Source organism: Microtus oregoni, unplaced genomic scaffold (assembly GCF_018167655.1).
Source record: "Microtus oregoni isolate MIOR12 unplaced genomic scaffold, Mior012 000029F_ref0000214, whole genome shotgun sequence".
Lineage (NCBI taxonomy): Eukaryota > Metazoa > Chordata > Mammalia > Rodentia > Cricetidae > Microtus > Microtus oregoni.
In genome coordinates this window covers 17,342,880-17,366,804 of record NW_024543088.1, presented here as the reverse complement: position 1 = coordinate 17,366,804, position 23,925 = coordinate 17,342,880, and the positions used below count along the sequence as shown (strand labels likewise).

Here is a 23,925-nt window from a genome sequence, read left to right as displayed (position 1 = left end):
TATATATGTGTTACAACTTCAAGGGGAGCTTGGGACCAAGTTGTTAGGGTGCTATACAAGTCCAGATGTATGTAAAGAACTGCACGTGCACCCCAGTCTGTTTGGAATGCTATAGTAAGCATCTTCTGGATAGTGAGTTGAGGGTATTTCTCATAACTTTGTTTATAGGCCATTTTCCTAATTCATGAAATCATCTTTCCAAATGTCATTAAATAAGTTAACCTCTTGGTAGAAAAATGTTTGCAAAGACTAATAGTCAGGTCAGTATACCCACTTTTTGATAAATAAATATAAAATCTATTTTCAGCTGCTTTTCTTAACAACTGAAGCTAAGAGCATAAATATTCCTATAAATTGGCATTTTTTGGAATGCTTGGATTGGAAATTTAAGAATAAAAGGTTTGTTTTTTCCCTTTGCAGAAATTGAGTGTTGGTAAGAATTTTGCTAATAGAATTGCACAGACACTTTCCTGATATCACTGTCTACTACTACTTGTTAGGGCAAAGTAATTTGTCTTATGTTTAATAAAATAAAACAATCACTTGTGATGATGTCATCCAAATTTTAAACAGCTATATGTGGTTTTATAGGAAATCAGTTGCCAACACCTAGACTTGCTGAGTCTTGACCCGGCTGCTGTTCGAGTGGGGTGCCTGGCCAGTCTGCAACAGCCTGGAGGTATCCGTCTTTTGGAAGAGGCGCTACTCCACCTGGCACCAGAACAGCCACCTACCAAACGAGTTCGGGGCAAGACTTGCTTGCCACCTGATGTTCTGCGGTGGATGGAACTTGCTAAGTAAGCTTGGGTTGGACCATTCTTGGGAGGACAATAAATCAACTAAAGTGGCACACTAAACAAATGAGCTGTTAGGGAGGCTGCAAAGCTGGTGCAGTGGTTAGAAGTACTTGCCCTCAGCGAATACTCAAGCTCAGGTTCCTAGTATCCGTGCTGGACAATTCATAACCACCCGTAAACCCAGTCCCGGGGTAGCCAACATTATTCTGGCCAACACACACACAATCTTTTTTTCTTCCTCTTTTATTAAGCTAATAAAAACATTTCAAGGGCTGGAGAGGTGGCTCAGAGGTTAAGAACACTGGCTGCTCTTCAAGAGGTCCTGAGTTCAGTTCCCAGCAACCACATGGTGGCTCATACCCATCTGTAATAAGATCTCATGCCCTCTTCTGGCATGCAGGCAGACATGCAGGCAGAACACTATATACATAATAAATACATAAAATCTTAAAAAAAAATTCAGTCTGAATTTTAGTCTATATGTCAAATGGCTGCCCTGAAAAGAAATATTTTGCTTAAAGAAACATTAACTGTGTTTTAACTCTGTTATCTTAATGTTACACAATTGTCTAGATTCATTATTATCTACCACAGTTACCTTACTGTTAAGTATCTGTAGCTAGGTATTTATAGTTCCTAATGGTTCCTGATGTTTTTATAGTTTTGCTAAGATGAATAATGGATAACTCATTATTTTCAGCAGTACTCAAAATTGCAGAAACTGTTCAATACAGTTACTTTATTTGGAAATACAAATTCTGCTATATATGTCATTTCGCGTGATGTCTGATTCATCCTTTTTCTTGGTTTTAGCATATGATAGCCTAGCCTAATCTTGAGAAGGATGCTAAGTCAGAGTTCAGAGGGCCTTCAAGATGGCTCGTGGTGAAGGCACTTGCCACGTGAACCTGACGACTACAGTTCAATCCCCAGATCCCACTTTTTACAAAATCATCTCCTGAGAGTTGTGCACTGACCTCCACGTGCATGTTATCCCCCCAGGCACGAGCGCGTGAGCACACAGACACACACACACGCACACGCACACGCACGCACACAGAAACACAAAGATTTTAAGTCAGCCGGGTTGATATTTGTGAGTTCAATCCCTGATACTGCAAAAAACAAAGAGTCCCCTAGAAAATGTATATACCTTTAAACATAGTTAACTGAACATCAAGTAGGAGAACAAGGAGAGTGCTAAGAAGGAAAAGATACAGGGCCAGGATAATCCAAAGAATACTTCCTTGTAGGAGCGATTTTTTTCCCACTGCTTCAGATACATGGTTCCACAATGGACGACATCTTGTATCAATGTTTTCATGGAATAAGAACATATCTACATGCTTGTATGCACACAGGGGAGGGCAGAGAGAGAGAAATGGGCATTATGAAGCACAAATGTAAAACCAGCACCTGGGAGACTGAGGCAGGATGATATCTGTGAGTTCAAGGCCAGTCAAGGCTATACCACGTCTTGGAAGTGTGAGCTGCAGGGCAGAGGAAGGACTGGCTAAGACTAGGTCCATTGCAGAACATTTACCTGGTATGCTTGAGTTTCTGGCTTTCATTCAGGGGAGAGAGGGGGAAGCGTAGGGAGGGAGGGAGGGAAAGGAAGGAAGGATGGATGGACGGAAGGATGAATACAACTTTTACAGGTTTAAACTTCACATATTTGTTTCTAACTTTATTTAATAGTTTAGCCTTTTCTTGCTGTATTATGGTTATCATTTTGATCAAGTTTTAGTAAACATTTGGGAACCAGGGTAGGGTGAAGATGGGGATTTCTTTCTTTGCTTGTGGATAATATCTCTTTCTGTCCTCAACTTCTGACTATGAACTGCTGTTGTTCAACACCTATGTGTCAACCCCTGCCTCTGACCTTTGACCTCTAGCATCTGGGCAGTAACAGAAACATGTCAGTTTAATCTGAGTTTGGATTTAGTGTGTTCATGATTCATAGGGGTTCTACACAACTTGCTGCTCACATGTCTTCCTCTCCTCCCTTGGTCCTTGAGAAAAAAAGCTGAGCAAGCACTTTCCCACTGAATTAAAGCCTGAGCAATTCCACCTCTTCCCTCCCCCATCCCCTGCCCTTATGGAGACTTAGGGTCTTGGTAAGTTGTTCAGACTGGCCTTAAGCTCACTATGTAGCCCCTAAGCTAGCTTAGACTTGTAACCCTCCTGCCTCAACTCCCTGATCAGCTAACATTCCATACACCAACTTTCCCAAGCAAAGTTTGATTGCTAAGAGAGATTCGGTGTCCAGGAAGTAAACCAGAATGCAGGAGAATCAGTGAGGAAGTAGTAGTCTCGGGTGTTGTAAGGAGAGGGCCACCTGATTAGCTTACACCCGAAATAACCACACAGACACTGTATTAATTAAAACACTGCTTGGCCATTAGCTCTAACTTCTTATTGGCTGACTCTTACATATTAGTTTAACCCATCTCCATTAATCTGTGTATCGCCATGTGGCAGCTGCTTACCAGAGATTCTAACCAGTGTCCATCTCCGATGGAAGACATGGCTTCTCTGACTCTGACCTTCTTCCTCCCAGCATTCAATTCTGTTTTCTCCACCTACCTAAGTTCCACCCTATCAACTAGGCCAAGGCAGTTTCTTTATTCATTAACCAATGAAAGCAACACACAAACAGAAAGAACTCCTACACCACTCAGGTGACTAGTCTACTGTCGACAGTCAGGAAAAAAAAATAGGTCGGGTTTGAAAAGAAACTTGAAAGAGGAAGGGAATGAACTTTATAAACACTAACTTCAGAATTTCATAGTGATAGAATCTTGCTTAACAAAGTTAAGCTATATGTTTTAACAAAGTTAGCTGTGTAGGTCAATATTACCTAGAACTCATGATCCTCCTGCCTTACCCTTCTGGTATTGGGATTATAGGCATGCAACACTATGCTGTGCAAGTCAGATTTTTATTAAGAGGAACAGATGAGTAAGTGTTCTAACAAATATTAAAGCTACATGGAAAATTTTTGTTCCTAAAATACAGTTCCTTAGAGCATAAACTAAACTACCAATAGGGTGAGAGTTATTCCTTGCTTCTGGCTTTTCCTTAGGGCTAGACAGTAACTCCAAATGGTACCACCTTATTTAATGAGACTTTATACATAAACTTTTAAGATTATTCTTTAGACAGGTTCTCTATAGTACAGTGTAGTCTGGTCTCAAATTAGTGACCTGCTTTCCAGATTTTTTTTTCAAATACATATTAGAATAATTTGGGCTTTTGGCTTAATTAAAGATGTAAAAATTAAAGGGAACTTCAAAACTGTTTAATTTTATATTTCCAGAAAAATAAAAATACTGTTTGTAGCTGGGAATAGTGTGGTACACACTTTTAATCCCTGCACTCGGGGGAGGCAGAGGCAGGTAAATTCAAGGGCCAGCCTGGTCGATAGAGTGAATTCCAGAATAGCCAGGGCTATTACACAAGAAACCCTGTCTCAAAAAAAAAAAAAAATGTGTTTGTATCTCAACTTTCATAAATATTTGGAGTCTTCATTCAACATTAATGCAAATTGTGTGATAGTCACTGATCTGGACTTTCTTGGCTTGCTTGCTATTTATTCTCTCTCTTTTCTTTTTTTTGAAGACTGTATCGATCAATTGGGGAGTATGATGTCCTCCGTGGCATTTTTGGCAGTGAGTTAGGAACAAAGCAGGACACTCGGAATGCACTATTAGCGGAAGCCAGAAGTGATTATTCTGAAGCTGCTAAGCTGTATAATGAGGTAAAACCAGTCTCTGGCAAATATATCAGTTCCTTAAACACCTTGGCTCTGTACATTTAAAATGAACTGTTAGGGGCTGGAGAGATGGCTCAGAGGTTAAGAGCACTGACTGCTCTTCCAGAGGTCCTGAGTTCAATTCCCAGCAACCACATGGTGGCTCACAGCCATCTATAGTGAGATCTGGTGCCCTAAATAAATAAATCTTTAATAAAATAAAATAAAATGAACTGTTAACTTTAATGTTTAAGATGAATAACTAAATGTGGTTTTATAATAACCAATTGTGACATGATTGTTACTGTGTCTTGCTCTTTTTAAGCAACACTGAAAAGGCAAAGCATTTCATAGACTGCGAAGTACAGAACACTATACAGTACTTCTGTGACCGCTGCTGTGTTTACCATTTCTGTGGGGGTATTGCTTTCCTTCACTTAGAAAATATGGTAAAGTGAAATAGACTTTGTGATTTTGATATAGTTGGGTTTTGTACGTCTTATTTTATTTCAAATTGGCCAAGATAGTAGGTGTCAAACTTTAGGATCTGCAGCCTATAAAATTATTGAATGAGTGATCTCAGCTTTGACGCATACAACAGTCTGCAAATGTCCTCAACTTTGTATTTTAACTCTAAGAACATGTTAAGTGATAGATAATGCACAGTCTTGACTGTGCAAATTATGCATCACTTAACTGGCTTTCCTGGTGAGTTCTCAGTGGGATGAATTTCTTCTCATTAGTGTCCCTTTTGTTTGTTTTGGGGTTTGAGACAAGTTCTTACTTTGTAGTCCTAGCTATCCTGGAACTCACAGAGCTCTGCCTGCCTCTACCTCCTGAGTGCTAGGATTACAAGTATGTACCACCATGCCTGGCCGTATTTCTTACTATAAGGTTCTTTCATTTTGTTTTGTTTTTTTTCTTCTATTCATTGTTATTTTAAGTATTACCTCATTTCTCTCATGTTGTCATGAATATGAAATGATTGTCTTTAGTATGTATGTTATAATACCCTTCCTTTAAAAATGTATTTGTATCTATATTTTTTCAACTCCAAAAAATAACCCTCTTTTTTTCTCCCAGGCTTTAAATAAACAGGAGTGGGTGGATGGTGAACCCACGGAAGCTGAGAAGGAGTTCTGGGAACTGGCATCCCTTGACTGTTACAACAACCTGTCTGAATGGAAACCACTTGAATACTGTTCTACAACCAGTGTAGGCAGTGAAAATCCTCTAGACCTGAGTAAAATATGGAGCGAACCATTTTACCAGGTGTGTAGAATTATTTTTTTAGGAACTGAAGTAAATGTTCTAAATAGTAATGAGTTTTCCAGTTAATATAACTACTTTAAAATTTTCTAAGATTAAGATAGTAGTAGTTTTGAAGCCTTTGATATTTAAACTCCGTGGTGTTAAATTCCGTATCACTTTTTAGCTAGCCATTTCAAAATAAATGGGAGGTGTTTTATAGTAGACATTTATCTCCTGCTGTCTTTTATGCTACTGAGAAGACAGTCTGCATCATGTTACCCAGTGAGGCAGTTACAGGCCCTCCCATACCCACGCTGCTTCCTTCTTACGCTGTCGCTCCCCAGTTTGTGTGCCGCCAGGTAGATCCCTTTCTTCTGTGGAAAGGATCACGTCTTTTGTGATTAGAAGACAATCCATGTTAGATGCACTTGGTTTTAAAATGTAGTTTTAGGCTACAGCATCAGGCATCGTTATTTTGGTTCTCAGTCCTAAAACAATAAAATTACTCCAAAGAATATTTCAGGTAGAAAATAATTGCTTTCACTCAGATTGGTGCTCTAAGTTGGTAGCGGATTGTTGTTGTTGTTCCGCAGGAGACATACCTCCCGTATGTGATCCGAAGCAAACTGAAGCTCCTGCTTCATGGAGAAGGCAACCAGTCTCTGCTGACGTTTGTGGATGAAGCCATGCGCAAGGAGCTGCAGAAGACGATCCTGGAGCTTCAGTATAGTCAGGAGCTGAGCCTCCTTTACATCTTGCAAGACAATATTGACAGAGCCACATACTACATTAAAAATGGCATTCAGATTTTCATGCAGGTAATACAGATGGGTCTCTATGATGTATACTGTTTTTATTATAATAGTTTTAAGTGTCAGTAATCTCATGTGCGCACACACACAAAAGACCAACGGAAACCTGTGTGCTCTCACATACAGTACCTGTTCTTTCTTTGAATTCTAATAGTGCTCTTTATTTTTCCTTTGTCTCAATCATTTTTTCTTCACTGTTGTTAGTGTTCTACTTTTTGTTATTTCTTTAGTTTAATCTTTTTTACACTGTTCTATGTGGAATTTTCTCTGGGATTGTTGTTTAGAAATTTAGTTAATTTTTAAGTAAATACATAAACTGATCTAATCTCTCTGTGTGGACACAATACAGATTGCCATCTCAGTAGTATTAAAAGAGAACATGAATCATTCTTCTGGGTAGTCATACCAGGGAGGTTAATACTTGTTTGAAGATACATTCCAATTGCTTTGAAAGGACTAACTAAAAGTGATGTAAGATTTAACACTGCAGAATTTAATTGGGAAATCAGTTAATGTGCCCTGTGTTCATTTTTCTGCCCTTTTTTTTGTTTGTTTTCATGGTTGTTAGTTGGTTTGTTTCTTTAGTAACCACTAACAGTCTACCAACAATGTTAAGCATAGAAACATAGTCATTTATTTTTTTCATTTTAAAGTAAATTAGTGAGCTGACTAGAAGAAAGACTTGGTGTCCGGACTGGAGAGATGGCTCAGTGGAGAAAGTACTTGTTAGCATGAGGACCGAGGTCAGATTCCAGGAGCTGTGTAAAGCTAGATATGGTAGCATCTATCTGTCACCTCAACCCTTCTCTAATGAAATGGGAGATGGAGGGGAATTCCTAGGAGCTCTTACTACACATGCTGCTTAGAGGGAGTATCAACTGAGGGACTGACTGCCTCTGTCAGATTGGTCTATGGGCATGTCTTGAGGCAGGTGGTCCCACCCTGGGCAGGTGGTCCTGGATTGTTTAGGAAAACAAGCTGAGTGTACTACTACTACGGGAAGCAAGCCAGCAAGCAGCATCCCTTCTCCTATGGTCTCTGCTTCAGTTGTTACTTCCCAGTACCTGCTCTGAGTTCCTGGACTTTCCATGGTGATGAACTTTAACCTGTAAACCACATAAATTCTTTCCTCCTCAACTTTCTTTTGGGCATGGTATTTTATTGCAGCAACAAAAAAGCAAACCACGGCAGTCCAGCTAACCTTGTGTTAACACCAGCAAAGGGAGGAGGGCGAGGACTGGCACCCAAGCTTGCACTGTGACCTCCACACAAGTACATGACATGCTTCTACCCTCACACACACAAAAGATAAATAAAAAGGAGTGGGCTTCTGTGGTTCTGAATTTTGTATTGTAAGATACTATGATTTTTAAAATTTGGTGCAAACTAGGAATGTAGCTTGCAGAAGAGTATTTGTCTACCATGTAAATAGACCTGGAATAGATCCTTACTAGAAGAAAGATAGAACAAGGAATCTGATAGCCAGATTGTGCTGATCTCATTGATATAGTTGAAACAAGATGTAACTGAAATCCTAAATAATTTTTTAGTTTAACCCATTTAATAGTTGTTTCCAAGGCATAATTGTTAAGCACTCTGAGACACTACCTGATTCTTACATTTATAGGGTAGTTGCTATATGGTGTTTTTTTTTAAATCATTAAAAGTTTTATATAGTATGTTCCCTTTATAACAAGGCTTTTTTTCCCTAGAATTATTCTAGTATTGATGTCTTCTTACACAGAAGTAGACTTGCCAAGTTACAGTCTGTGCAGACTTTAGCAGAAATTGAGGAGTTCCTCAACTTTATAAGTAAACATGGTAAGTTTTAAGCTTGTTATTATTTTTTCCTTTCTAATTGTGGAAGGCCCTTAACACCTGAATTTTTCTTAATGAAGCTAAACTTAATGTATGGGATGAAAACTGCCTTGGATGTATCCTAAAAATGCACCTGTCACTCGATTAAATGTTTAAAATGGTCCAGCACTCTTGTTTCAGGAACTGGAAATACAAAGCCAAACAAAATATCGACAGCTTGAAGTACTCAAACAATGATTCCAGGGTTGGACCTGGAGACTCCTGAAGGCGGACCCTAGTGCAGTGTGGAGAGAAGGGCTCCGAGAGCCCTCCCCAGAGACCCACTGCCATGACAGGCCTCACTGGCTAGAATAGGGGGGGACGTGGTGAGTCTGAGGAGACAGTGGGGAGGAGGTGGCAGGCTTTGGACAACAGGAGAGAGCATGTAGGTCCCTGCACCACCAACAGCAGATTTTACTCTGGTTCCTCTGAAAAACCATACAAGAGATCAAGAAAGTATATATCTTTGTAAGGGAAATGTCTTCATTCTAAATCTGTTTCAATTTTCTTTTGAATAGTTAAAAATGATTTATCAAATGTTTTTATAGCTTGCTCATTGTTTCCTGTTTTAAATTTAAAGAAGTATTGTATTTTTAAGCCATCTTAAGTACTTTCTACCTCTAATGAGTTATTAGTCTTTCTTTATTAGTTAATTTATTTATTTTACATCCCTGCCACAATTTCCCCTCCCTCTGTTCCTTCCAGTTCCTCTTCCCTGTCCGGGTCTGTTCCCATCTCCCAATTCACTCCTCTATTTCTGTTCAAGGAAGGGCAGGTCTTCCATGAGTATCCACAAAACATGGCACATCAAGTTGTAGTAAGACTAAGCACCTCCACGTGTATTTTTTATTGATTTTATTGAGCTCTACGTTTTTCTCTGCTCCCCTCCCTTCCTCTCCCCTCGCCTTCTACCCTCTCCCATGATCCCCATGATCCGAGTTTACTCAGGAGATCTTGGTTTTTTTTCTACTTCCCTTGTGGATTAGATCCATGTATGTCTCTCTTACGGTCCACATTGTTGTCTAGGTTCTCTGGGATTGTGATTGGTAGGCTGGTTTTCTTTGCTTTATATCTAAAAGCCACTTATGAGTGAGTACATGTGATATTTGTCTTTCTGGGTCTGGGTTACCTCACTCAAAATAATGTTTTCTAGCTCCATCCATTTGCCTGCAAATTTCAAGATGTCATTATTTTTCTGCTGTGTAGTACTCCATTGTGTAAATGTACCACATTTTCCTTATCCATTCTTCGGTCAAGGGGCATTTAGGTTGTTTCCAGGCTCTGGCTATGACAAACAATGCTGCTATGAACATAGTTGAGCACATGTCTTTGTGGTATAATTCAGCATTCTTTGGGTATATACCCAAAAGTGGTATTGCTGGGTCTTGAGGAAGGTTGTTTCCTTATTTTCTGAGAAATTGCCATACTGCTTTCCAAAGGGACTATACCAGCTTATACTTCCACCACCAATGCAGGAAGTGTTCCCTTTACCCTACATCCTCTCCAGCATAAATTGTTATCAGTGTTTTTGATCTTGACTGTTCTTACAGGTGTAAGATGGAATCTCAGAGTTGTTTTGCATTTCTCTGATGACTAAGGATGTTGAGCATTTCCTTAAGTGTCTTTCAGCCATTTTAGATTCCTCTGTTGAGAGTTCTCTGTTTAGGTTTGTACCCCATTTTTTTTTATTAGATTATTTGTTCTTTTGATGACCAATTTCTTGAGTTCTTTGTATAATTTGGAGATCAGTCCTCTGTCTGATGTGGGATTGGTGAATATCTTTTCCCATTCTGTAGGCTGTCGTTTTGTCTTGTTGACTGTGTCCTTTGCTTTACAGAAGCATTTCAGGAGGAGGTCCCATTTATTAATTGTTTCTCTCAGTGTCTGTGCTATTGCCTCCCCACGTATTAAGGATAGGCAAGGTGACCCAGTATGAAAAGTAGGGTCTCAATGACTCAGCAGTCAAGAGCACTGGCTGTTCTCCCAGAGATCCTGAATTCGATTTCCATAACCACATGGTGGCTCATAACCATCTATAGTCTTTTTTTAAATACATAATTTCTTTTAAAAAGAATTTTATACAAAATATTCCTATCATAATTTCTACCTCTCCAACCCTGTCTAGATCCTCCCCACTTACCCAACAGCTCACCTCTTTTTCTCTATTTATTAAAGAAATAAACAACTAGAACAAAAAAAAAGAAAACAGAATTTTAAAAGAGAAGAAACAAACATACCCGAAAAACACAAAGTCAGAAACCATAATATATAAACAAAAGACCAGAAAGAGATAAAAATGCCCAAACAAAGCAGTATGAGGCATAAAGTCTTCAAAATACCTGTAAGTCTGTTCTGTGCTGTCATCTACTGCTGGCTTTGGGGGCTGTCCTGAAGTGTGGCTGCTATCCAGGAGACTCCACTGGAGACAGCTAATTTTTCCTTTGCAAGCAGCTGTAAATTGCGGATAGCTTTTTGATTAGAAGTGGGAGATCATATCTCCTCCTCTCTCTCAGGACTGGGATCCTATTGACTTGAACCTGTGCAGCCTTGGTGCATGCTGCCACGGTCTCAGTGAGTTCTTATGTGTGTCAGTTCTCTTGTAGGCATCCGGCCCTCTGGCTCCTGCGGTCCTTTCACCTCCTCTTACACATAGGTCCCAGAGCCCTAAGAGGAAAGGTCTGGTGAAAGCATCCATTTAGGACTGAGAGCTCTAAAATCTCCGTCTCTGTACTCTGTCCAGTTGTGGGCCTCTATTGAGTCATGTTCCTGTCTGTTAAGAGAAGGCTTTTCTGATGATGACTGAGTGACCTATGGGTAGAGCAGAATTTCTTTATGGTTTCCATGTAGCCCTTCAAATAGCCTTTAGTGTTAAGTTTTCTGTCCCCGTATTCCCTCCTTTACCTTCCTCTTCCCTCTCTCTCCCTGTTTGATGCTCCATTCCAGTCTGGGTCCCCCCACAGCCCCTACCTACCCATAACTATATATTCTGTTTCCCCTTCTTAGAGAGATCCTTCCCTCCCCCTAGTCCCTTACTCTGTACCTGACCTCTGTAGTTATATAGGCTGTAGCCTGCTTATCAAAGACTTAACAGCTAGCCCCATCGACTAGCCTCACCCAATTTTAAGTAAATACATAGCATATTTGTCTTTCGTGTCTGGGTTGCTTTACTCGGGATGATTTTTTTTTCCAGCTCCAACCATTTACTGTGAATTTTATGATTTCATTTTTTGGCCTACTGAGTAATATTCCATTGTGTAAATGCACCTCATTTTCTTTATATGTTCATCCATTTACAGACATTTAGACTGTTTCCAATTTCTGGCTATTTTGAATAGAGCAGCAATGAGCATGGTTGAGACAATGTCTCAGTAGTAGAAGGTAGAGTCCCCTATGTCACACCAAATGCTGTGACAGACCCAGTGCACATCTGGGATGACATCATCACAAATCAGTAGGATATGGTCTTATTGAGCCAAAAGGGGATTCTTTTCCAGAATTGCCAGCATGAAGGTTCTTTAAAACCAAGGCTTATAAAGATGTGGTGTTTAGCATACCCTTCTCATCCTGGTCACCTACATAAACTATTCTAACAAAACTTCATATGTGCAGTGTCTCTTTCAGACTTAGGTTCCCCCAAAGATATCCTTGTGGTCCACTAGCTGTGCTTGGTGTAGGCCCAAGAGTGTTATAGCTGGCTCTCGAGGCAGATTAGTTCCCATCATCCTGAAGAATTATCGCTGATTTCCATAGTGACTGCACAAGTTTGCACTCCCACCAGCAATGGAGGAGTGTTCCACTTGCTCCACATGCTTGCCAGCATGCGCTATCCTTTGATTTATTGGTCTTTGTCATTCTGACAGGTGTAAAATGAAATCTCAAAGAAGTTTGACTTGTATTTCCCTCATGACTGAGGATGTTGAACATTTCTTTGTTTTCAGCCATTCGTGTTTTATCTTTTGAGAACTGTTTTTGTTCTGTTCCCCATTTTTAAATTTTCTAAAAACTATATAAGGTGTACTGTTTTTCTTCTCATTTTATGGTGTCCTAAAAGTTAACTAAGTTGTATAAGGTGGTGCAGGTTAAGTTAAAGATGTGAACTCAGGCTGTCTGATATAAAGGTATTTCTTTTTTTCTTTTTCTTTTTTTAAGACGGTTTCTCTATAGCTTTGGTGCCTGTCCTGGAACTAGTTCTTGGAGACCAGGCTGGCCTCGAACTCATAGAGATCCGCCTGTCTCTGCCTTGGTCCCAAGTGCTGGGACTAAAGGTGTGCACCACCGCCCGGCTGCTAGAGGTGTTTTTAACTACTGCTTCCCAGCCATAGAAAGACTATAAACATTGGCAGTGTGAGATTTCAAAATTGTGAGAATTGTTCTCAAACTAGATTGCTGTAGATCATAGACATGTGCCTGCATGACCCTACGGCTGAGACGCATATCCTAATTGGATATAGGATGAGTGTCCAGCGTGTGTTGTCCATATCCACACTGTTAATAACAATGAGTCAAATTGTTCCAGTTCAGACCACATTTGGCCTGAAGAAAATACACTATAACACTATGAAAGCATTTAGCTTTCAGTGCTTCTTAGGTTTTAAGAATGTAAAAAGTTTTGTATATATTTATTTTTCCATTTTTTAGTAACCTGAAGTTCTGGAGTTTACATATCAGAATATATTACATTTGGCATAATGACATGTAATTCCTTTTGTGAATGAAAGACAAAGTGTTGGGGGTTTTTTTTTGGTTTGTTTTTTAATTTGCTGATTTTTTAAATTTGTTTTATTTTTAATAATTGAAAAATAAGAAATTTGAGTTAGGTTTCTGTTTACTAATTCTGATTGTACTTTGTAAGTTCTTGTCATTCAACTGTGGATATGATCAACCTCTGATTTTATTTTTAGGTGATTTATCATCTCTGGGTCCCCTTAGAAAACTTCTGAAAACCTGGACAAGCAGATACCCAGATGCTGTGACAGACCCGATGCACATCTGGGATGACATCATCACAAATCGGTAGGATATGGTCTTAATGAGCCAAAAGAGGTTTCTTTTCCAGAATTGCCAGCATGGAGGTTCTTTGAAACCGAGGCTTATAAAAATGTGGTGTTTAGCATACCCTTCTCGTCCTGATCATCAATGTAAACTATTCTAACAAAACTTCATATGTGCAGTGTCTGTTTCAGACTCAAGTTCCCCTAAGATATCCTTGTGGTCCACTCGCTGTGGTTGCAACCACTGGCTGTGATGTGGACAACCCTGCATCTGCTCCTCTCTTACAGTAGAGGAGAGAGAACTGCTGTGTAGTGATTCTTCATTGATCTGGTTTTAAAACTCGGGTTTTTACCAGTTGGTCTTTTGCTTCCTACTTCCCATAAGTGGTTGTGTCTCGTTCCCCAGTTCTGAGTTCATGCTTTCATCCTGTCCAGACCTAACCCTGTCTTGTCAAGAGGGCAATACTTACCCTATACTCGGGAAAGGGGCCATGGAATCAGAAGTTGTCGATTACTTGTGAACTATCCATAGCCAGTAGTACTCAGGGACTTCACCCTCACTATTCTTTTTTTTATCTATTTTTTTTTATTTTACTTTTTATTATTATCATGGTGGGGAAACATGGCAGCATGTTGGCAGGCATGGTGCTGGAGAAGGAGCTAAGAGCTCTACACCTTGATCCTCGGGCAGTGAACTGACTTGAGCTTTTAAACCTCAAAGCTAGCACCCACAGTGACACACACCTCATAATAGTGCCGCTCCCTGTAGGCCAAGCATTCAAACACATCAGTCTATGGGGGGGCATCCCTATTCAAACCACCACACCACCCTTGGGAATTTTATTTTCTAGGGAACACAGAAGTAGACTGCAAGGGTCTCATAGTGCCATCTCCGAGTCAAAACTGTTACTGCTGGGAAAGGCAGCTCTCTTTCAGGCCCTGTCCTCCCCAGTGTGATAGAACTCCCTCAACTTCTGGCCCTCCTCTGCCTGAAGTGAATTAGTTCCCACCAAGAAGAGCCCATCTCACATGTACATGTAACCCTGTCCCATCTATGACCAAGTGCCCATTTTGTAATACTTGTTGCTTGTCTGCAGTCTGATTTAAAGCAATGAAAGATTAAAAACAGTAGTAGCTTTTGGGAAGAGGGGCAGGATGAGCTGGCTTGGGACCAGGAGCACTGAGTAGTGCGGTAAGAATAAAAGCAATCCATGGCTGGAATGACTGGTGTCTTGGGGGTTTCCAGAAAAGGAAGGATGCTAGTTTGTCTGACCATAATATTTCTAGGAAAATGAGAAAAAGTTGGTGCACTGGTACATACTTGTAGTCTTTTATTTAAGCTGCTGAAGTGGAAAGATTACTTGAGCCTATAAGTTTGCAACCAGTCTGAATAATATAGCCCCAACTCCCTCAAAAACAAAGGAGGAAGAGGATAGACAAATCAGAGAAAGAGAAGAAGAGAAGGAAAGAAAGTTAGACCAATATGAAAAAACTGGAAGTTCTTTGATTGATTAGAGATAAACTTTGTACATTACAGCTCTTTGCCAGTGCTACTGATACTAATATAAAATAGATCACTTGAACAAAATCATATATGTAAATTATAAATGTAATGTGTATATATGTATGATTTTTAATTTGTATGTATTTGAATGAAATTTATATGCATGGTAGCTTACACCTATAATCCCAACATTCAGGAGGCAGAATGATTCCAGCCTAGTCTACATATTAAGTTCAAGACTAGCCAGGGCTACAAATTAAGTCCCTATCATAAAACCAAATTTAAAAATTTCCCAGTTCTAAAAATGATTATTTCTAGTTGAGTGTTAAAAAGAATTCCTGAAGATGGAGAATAATAAAAAGATACTGGCTGCATGTGCAGGGAAGTCAAACTTGAGACAGGTCTATTTTTAAAATTTTCAGTTTTTTTTTTTTTCCAGGCAGGGGCAGATCTATTTTTAAATTTTCAGTCTTGTGGTGACCAAGCAATTTAAATGCCTTATTTTATGGAAATGGAGGCACTGAATAAAATCTAGAATTCTATTAAAATATGTTCGGGAATCTTTCAAGAGTATATTTATTAAATGGGGAGAAATCTAATCCCTTCAGTGTATTTACACTCTATTATAGATGAACCCTTCATACCTATCCAGTTCTGTGCTGTGGCGCTGTGCAGTCGCTTCTCAGGCAACGGGGTGGCTTTCACGACTGTCTGACTTTGAGGCTCACTTCTTCTTGTTTTATGCAGCTGCTTCTTTCTCAGTAAAATAGAGGAGAGACTGACTGCTTCTTCGGGTGACCTCAGTATGAGCGTGGATGAGGATGAAGATTCCGTTGACAGGAGAGAAGTCGATGAGCTGCAGGAAGATGCTCGCTCCATGCTGCGGAGCTGCAGGTTCACCATGAGAATGAAGATGGTGGACAGTGCGTGGAAGCAGGTGCGTTCCCTGCTGTGCCCTTGGTGACTCCTTGGGAGCTTCCTGAGCTCTTTCCTTAAGTTTCCTCTAAAATGTGAACCTTCAGAATAATCACTTGATCACCTTATTCCCTTTATAAGGAAATACTTTTGAAAAATAGGATGTAGCTCAGTGGTAGAACTCTTACCTAGCAAGGCCCTGAGTTTCATATGCAACACTTGGAGAACAAAGTTTGAAGAAACACTATTCACAAAGCTCAAGAGTTTATCACAAACTATTTATTATTTGAAAATATTTTCTATTACTTAAAAAGCAATTAATTAGTGCCAGATTTATATCATTTAGAAAAATGAGTCCTTGATGCTTATAATTTTTTTTAGATTTAGTTCCCAGACGTCTTGCGTTTAATAATAAGATCTTAAGTCTGTCTTGCTTGAAAATTACATATCTGTTAAAATATGAATTACATTTTAATATATTAAGCTTGTTATTTTGATGACCATTTCTTGATTGCTATCATAAACCTTCTTTATAGCCCTTAGTCTAGTAGAGATAATCAGCCATTTTGTTTTCTCAGTTTAAATGCTCACTTATATAATCTTTGCTTTGGGGTTTCTTAGGAGCAGCTTCAGAGGATAAAAGAAATTTATCCGTTTCAGTAATGAAGAGACCATCTGAAAGACTGGCATTAGACATATCTCAGGACTTTCTGCAGTGGTCTGCTTCTCTCCGCCAGCTCTCTCCCGCACGCTGCTTTTGTGTTGTATGCACAAAGTAATCCTGGCAGTCCCAGGCTTGCCCTGGTAGTTAGAAATGACACTGTACTCCTTCCACAACAAATCTTCTTGGACTGAAAGCAGTTTCTCTTTGACCATCCTCTACAGGGGACGAAAACCAAACACCTTTCAAAAAAGAAAAAACAAACAAAACAACAACAAAAAGCAGCTTCATTGCAGTCTTCCAGGGCTTCACGTGGCTGGCTGCTGCAGGGAGACACATCCAAACTTGTGACTACACTGCTTTGGGGAAGGCCAGAGGCCTAGTCCTGAAGGGACCACAGTAGACTCTTCCTACTGCTGCTCAGCTTGACAGGAAAGTGGAAGCAGGGAGTGTGTGCGTGACTGAGAGATCTTGTGAGGAATATGAAGTTTCCTGGAGCTCTGTGTGACATCAGCTTTGCTTTAGCATTTATAGACAGTATATTTGCATGGAAATGCTAGCCAGCAATGCCAGGAACGTTAGGGATAGAGAGAAAACTAATGCAGATCTAAGGATTGCAGGAAACCTTCGTTGTTTTATTTACCTATTGTCTTGGAAGCACCTTAGAAGCTCAGAATGTACAATTTGAGTTTTGATTCTTCACTGTGTACTGGAAAGTGTTTTGTGGAGCTAGCAGATGAACGGTTACGGTATTAGTAATAAGAACTGAAGGACATGCTGGATGATGGTGACAAGCACCTTTAATCCCAGCACGCCAACGCAGAAGCAGGCAGATCTCTTAAATTTGAGTCCATCCTGGTCTACAGAGGGCTACACAGAGGAACCCTGTCTCGGAAACAAAACAAAACAAAACAAAAAAGAACTAAAGTACCATGATACCAGAGGGGCATTCATTCTTATGGGAACAGAGAAAACTTTGTAGAGATTATGTTCACTTTGGAACTACAGGCAGCAGTCACAACAGGATTTACTTGAATTTGAGAATTTCGATGGGATAAGAGTTGTACTGGGCAAAAGGTGAGTTTTTGTGCCTCACTTGTAAGGGGAAAGATGGTCTCTTGTCCGTTGAGGAATGATGTCCCTAGTGCCAGGAAACAGGACAGAAAGATAGCATGTATGGTCCAGGAATAACCGCACTCTTGATCTCCTGCATGGAAAAAGGTTGGATTTTTGGTTCTACTAATCTGTGAGTAGTACAAACCTCATAAGAAGCCCCCAAACCAGGTTTCACGATAGCATGTGGTTGTAATGAGGACAAACCTTTGGAGAAGGGCACAGGATTAGCAGTCTGTTGTGCCATGCTGTCTGGGATGCTGGTAGCCAGGCCTAACTTAGCAGGGTGGAGGGAAGACAGGAAAAACAGGTCCTTGGGCAGGACACTATTGCCTGGGTATCTTATGGGAAAATACGTCTGAGTCTTGTCCCGAAGACAGGTGGGTGATAATGCAGAGCAGTTTGTGAGGGGCAGTCTGCAAGAGCACAATGAGGAATGAATATGGCACTAAATGGTCAGGAGAGGGACTGCTGAGGTGAGCTCCCTTGTGGAAGTTCACAGTGCAGCTTCAGAGCATGCATGCATCCACTGAGAGTGGGCAGGGGCACTCCAGAAGGAGCTAAGGAAAGTCAGGAAGCCATGAGAGAACACATGTGGAGGACACTGGAGAGGGCTTAGAGTCCTGATGGAAACCACGGTCATACAGCGTGCTGAGTTGTCTCCAAAGAATCCCATGGCTCTGAACCCCAGTGCAGGAAGAGAGCAGGTACGTGCATAAGTTAGACCGGGACTGGTTTCCCAGCCAGTGCAGCATAAAGGCTGATGAGCTGAGTGCATTGTGAGAATGGCTGTTTGACATGGAAAGAACAAAAGCAAGCATGCAGAGATGTAGTGGGGAACGGTGAGCAAGTGGTGGAACAGGATGGCTTGAATTTAAGAACTTGATGACGAGGGCTCCGGAATAAACTATGGTAACTGTCCCTGGAATTGTGAAGGGAAAGACAACCACTGTCCCCTAGCTCCATTCTAACAAACAGGCAGGTGAAGAAGAGTGGCCTCCCAGTACAAGGAGCACACAAGTAGGGGTTACTTGCAGAAGGGACATTTGAATTACAGAGTCTGCTCTGAACAAAGAGGCTAGAGTTTAGGGAAAAGCATGACCACCTGGGTGTGCACGGAGGCTGGAACTTTTACCCAGAAGTGTTTGGAAATCATAAATGCTAATTACAGTGGAAAGGTGTAGACAAAGAGATATACAACTAAATAAAGAGATAAATATTGCTTCATCAAAATTTAAAACTTTGTTCCTCAAAATATATGCTTAACAAAGTAGAGAGATAATACACATAACATAGGATATTTACAAACTATATCTCATAAGGGAACAGAACAGTATTCTCCATATATTAAGAATGTTTCTTAGACAGGGATTGTGGCTGACCCTCCTCCCGTCAGTGGAGACTGAGGAAGGAGGGTCCAGCAGATCAATACAGAAAGCTATCTGCCTCAAAACAAACTGAGCATGGAATTCAAATAGCATGTGTCGTAGAATCAAAGAGTTCCACTGTAGCCTGGAATGATATCATCCTTGAAATCCTAGGTTCTGACATGTATGAATTTCCAGAACTGCATAAAGTTTGCATGGTGTGATCCCAATACTCTGATGGAGGCAGGATCAAAAGTTCGGTGTTCATCTTATCCCTCCTTCCGCTCCTCATTGGGACCTTGGGAGCTCAGTCCAGTGCTCCAGTGTGGGTCTCTGTCTCTATCTCCATCCATCACCAGATGAAAGTTCTATGGTGATATGCAAGATATTCATCAGTATTGCTATAGGATAGGGTCGTTTCAGGTTCCCTATCCTCATCTGCCCAAGGAACTAACTGGGGACATCACCTTGGGCTCCTGGGAGCCACTCTAGGTTCAAGTCTCTTGCCAGCCCTAAGGTGGCTCCCTTAACTAAGAATTGTGCTTCCGTGCTCCCCTATCCAGCCTTCCTTTATCGCAATCATCCTGTTTTTCCAAGTTCCCCCCATCCTCCTCTTCTCACTATTCTCTCCCCATCTCCCCTTACCCCCAACCCACCCAACCCCCAAGATCCCACTTTCCTCCCCGGCAATTTTGTCTACTTCCCATAGGCAAGAGGATAACTATATGTTTTTCCTTGGGTTCACCTTCTTATTTAGCTTCTTTATGTTCACCAATTGTAGACTTCGTGACCCTTATTTATGGCTAGAAACCAATTATGAGTGAGTACATCCCTTGTTCATCTTTTTGGGTCTGGGTTACCTCACTCAGGATAGTGTTTTCTATTTCCATCCATTTGCATGCAAAATTTGAGAAGTCATTGTTTTTTACCGCAGCGTAGTACTCTACTGTGTATATATTCCACACTTTCTTCATCCATTCTTCCATTGAAGGACATCTAGGTTGTTTCCAGGATCTGGCTATTACAAATAATACCTTCCATTGAATTATGTCCAATTGTGGATTTCTGTGATGGTCTCCATTTTCTGTAAAGTGAAGCTTCCTTGACGAGGGTTAGCTATACAAATTTGTGTGTATAAAGGTAAGATTTTGAATGTGGTAATTATGCTAGTCTAGCAGAGTGACAGTAGATTCTTTTCTGAGATAGGTGACCTCATTAGCCATGGGAAGTTGTGGAGGTTTCCAGGACTAGGCATGTTTTCCTTCCTACTGAGAGGGCCTTAAGTCCTATTAAACAGTTGTTGACTGACACCACCATGTGATACCGCTTACTGCACCTTTACAGATACCTTGTCATGTTGATCACTGTGGCTCTTAGGTGTCAGCTAGACATATCAATAGTCTATATTGTTTTGTCAGTCACTTGGACTACCCTGATCTACCAGTCAAAAGGGGTACTGACAAAAAACAAGAAAACACCCAGATCCTTTTTTTAAAATTATTCCTTTTGGGGATTATAATGTAATTACATTATTTTTCTCTTTTCTTTCCTTCCTCCAAACTCTCCTATATACCCCATTTGGTTCTTTTTCAAATTCATGGTTTTTTTAAATTAATTGTTACATACCTACATGGATGTGTTTTGTTGTGTGTGTGTGTGTGTGTGTTTGTGTCTATTCCTAAATGCATAAGTACACCTTGTTCAGTCCGTATGATACTTGTATATATGTTGTCAGGGCTGACCATTTGGTGTTACTGGTATGTCCTTCCCTGGAGTAGACCGTTTCTCATGCCCTCAGCATTCCTTAGTTGCCTGTAGTTCTTTGAATAGGGTTGAAGCCTCCTGGGCTTTCCCAGTCCATCTTACTATATCTGTTCTTGTTCAGATCATGTTTAGGCATTCATGTTGAGATACTTTATAGATGTAGCGTTCACATTCCTAAGAGATATGATCTCACAGCAAACTGTTTTTCTGGCCCTTCTTTCTGCCCCCTCTTTCACAATGATCCTCTGAACCTTAGGTACAGGTATTTTATTGTAGATGTAGCCATTGGATTTGGCTTTACAACTCTGCATTTTGATTGGTTGTAGTTTTCTGTAATGGTCTCCCCCAGTTTTCAAATGGGCATAGGATTTGGTAGACATTTCTCCTCCCAGCACTAGTGAGATGAATCCAGGAAAATAAAGAATTTGAGGCCGGCCTGGACTATATGAGACACTACTTCAACAGCACAAGGAAAAAGGAATTGAACTGGAGAGATGGCTCAGCATATTCAGTGCTGGGATTCTTTTCCAGCATTTCCCAATGCCCACACCATGCAGCTCAGTACTTCCTATGACTCCAGCTCCAGGGTATCCAGTGTTCTTTTCTAGGCTCCATGGGGACATGCACATGCATATAGAAAGACACATGACTAAAACTAAAATACTTCTTTAGATAGTTGAGGCATTTCTTCAAAGAAGATATGTAAATGGACAATAAACACATTTAGAAAACTTCTCAATGTCATTAGTCACCAGAGCAATAAGGCACCACTCCACACCAGTGTGGCGACTGTCACAGAAGAATCAATGCTGGGAGCGTGGGTGGGGAATATACACTGAAAAATAGAACAGTTTAGCAATTTCAGAATTGTCATATGCTCTACAAATTCCATTCCTAGACATACCCCACAGAAGGGAGATATAAAAGTCCACACAAAAATGTGTAAACGGTTTTTCACAGTGTTCAAGTATCTGGAAAGACAGGAACAATGCAAACCGTCATCAGTAGATGCCCGCGTAAGAGAATACTGTGTCTGAACTGCAGGTCATTAATTGGCCGTAAAGAATGAAGTGCTGACACACTACAACACGGATGAGTCTGGAAATGTAGTGAATAAAAAGGCCTACAAAACCATGCATTATTTTCTAATAGCATTGTTTTGAAATATCTAGGACAGGACTTAGGTAGAAAATGTGTCCTGACTGCCCCAGCTAGAGAGACTGAGCATGTCTGCCATGGAACTAAGAGTTTCCCTTTAGGCTGGTAAAAACGGTTGGAATTTAGATGTTTGCTGTAAATACTGTAAATATTTCTAAGTATGCTCAAAAGAAATGCCAAAGCATTCTTTAGATGTAAGTGTGCACATTACTCAGGAAGTACTTGCTGTGTAAGCATAGGGTTAATGTCCCAGAGCCCATGTAAAGAGATATGTACTAAATCTCAGTGCTGGGAGGTAGAGATGAGTGAATCTCTGGGGTTCACTGGCCAGCCAGCCTGGCCTACTCTGTAAGCTCCAGGCCAGTAAGAGACTGTACAAAAAACAAGGTGAACGACACCTGAAAAATGATCCACAAGGTTGACCTGAAACCTCTGTGCACATATGCACCCACATACACACAGAATTTTGTGTGTGTGTGTGTGTGTACATGAGACTGCTCTGGGGCATATTGTGTCGTGTAGAAAGGGGAACAGGCCAGCTGAAAAGGTTTTAAAGTAATTTTCTGTGCTGGTCAGATGTAGACAGTATTTACCTTTTCACACCTGATAGATACCTCTCCTGGAACAGAAAGGGAAAGAGATGGCAGCAAAGATCTAAAGAGACTAATTTTCTCAGACACAGGCCATATCTCTTCCACAGAGCTACCAGAGCAAAAGCTTGAGCCCCTTTGACTGAATAATGAGAATCCCAAAACCTTTTCTTTCTTTTTGTTCTATTCATGTAGAATAATTTCTCACTTGCCATGAAACTCCTGAAAGAGCTGCATAAAGATTCAAAAACAAGAGAGACTTGGCGAGTGCAGTGGACACACAGTTACTGCCGCATGAGCCACGGCCGGAGCCGCACCCAGAGCTCCCAGGAACAAGTTCTCACCGTGCTCAAAACCATCACACTGTTGGGTAATTAGGCTGCCACACTGGCTGCATAGATGTGAGACTGCTTTGTTATGTGGTCTTCCAAAGCTGCTCTGTGCTGCTTCATCTGAGGGTTTCAATCTGCCTTGTGAATATTCTAGAGCATAGTAAAGAGGGCCGCAGCATGATGTCATGGCCTTAGGAGGAGAGCAGATCCATGCACTAATGCAGTACAACATTCAGAGTTATGTTTACCTTTAAAATGGAGTTTTGATTTAAAAGGGAATGTTTACCTTTAGAACGGAAATTAAAATGTTTTCCCTTCAATACTTAACTTCCTTGGTTTTGAGAGGAGAAAAGCTTCCTTGGGCATGTGTTGGATCTGACGCTCCTGCCGTTCTCCTCAGGGTATGCAGTGGGACTCTGCGCAGAGAAACACACGGCTGCAGACTCTGAAAATACCAATTGAAGGACTATTTTCTCCACATATCCTAGGGACAGAAAACATTCCTTGTGTGGTAGTACACCTGTAATTCCAGCACAGAGGAGGCCAAGGCAGAGTAATTGCCACAACTTCAAGACCAGCCACTATTATATAGGAAGACTGTCTCAAAACAAAAAAGAAAAGAGGGAGAAATGAGTTAAATTATGACCCTAGAGTTTCTTGAATCACTGTGCTGATATCTGACTATGAGTATAGTTGTCAGCATGTTTGAGGCTCTAGGTTTACTTCCCCGTAGGCACACTGCTGGGTGTGCAGCCCTGAGTTCCTTGCCCAGCACTATGTTTTTGTTTCATAAACTGTGCACCATACTGTCGGTCTAAAAATATGTCCTGGGATATTAATGTATATAAACATATTAATAAGAGTTATCTTCTGTTCTTTGCAACAAACAAAACTAGGAATTTGATAACATATGGCTAATACTGGAATAAAAAGGTTATTCCTACTTTTAAACCATAATTCTGTGGATTTCAGTGTTTCCTTTTAACAGAAAACTTTTTATATTAGCAAGTTTAAGAAATCTTTTCACATGGGCATGAGCAGAGGAGAGATGTCCCACCA

General features: G+C 40.6%; 1 protein-coding gene across 1 annotated transcript in view; it reads left to right on the top strand.

Annotated features, from left to right (window-relative positions):
• The window catches only part of Prkdc (protein kinase, DNA-activated, catalytic subunit), a 165,684-nt gene that overhangs the window by 116,701 nt on the left and 25,058 nt on the right, over positions 1-23,925 (top strand). Inside the window, exons 63-70 of the mRNA XM_041677945.1 lie at positions 592-797; positions 4,419-4,557; positions 5,635-5,823; positions 6,396-6,620; positions 8,327-8,435; positions 13,373-13,484; positions 15,714-15,903; positions 22,730-22,904. Coding sequence (XP_041533879.1) covers positions 592-797; positions 4,419-4,557; positions 5,635-5,823; positions 6,396-6,620; positions 8,327-8,435; positions 13,373-13,484; positions 15,714-15,903; positions 22,730-22,904 — 1,345 coding nt within the window. The remainder of the gene's footprint in view (positions 1-591; positions 798-4,418; positions 4,558-5,634; positions 5,824-6,395; positions 6,621-8,326; positions 8,436-13,372; positions 13,485-15,713; positions 15,904-22,729; positions 22,905-23,925) is intronic.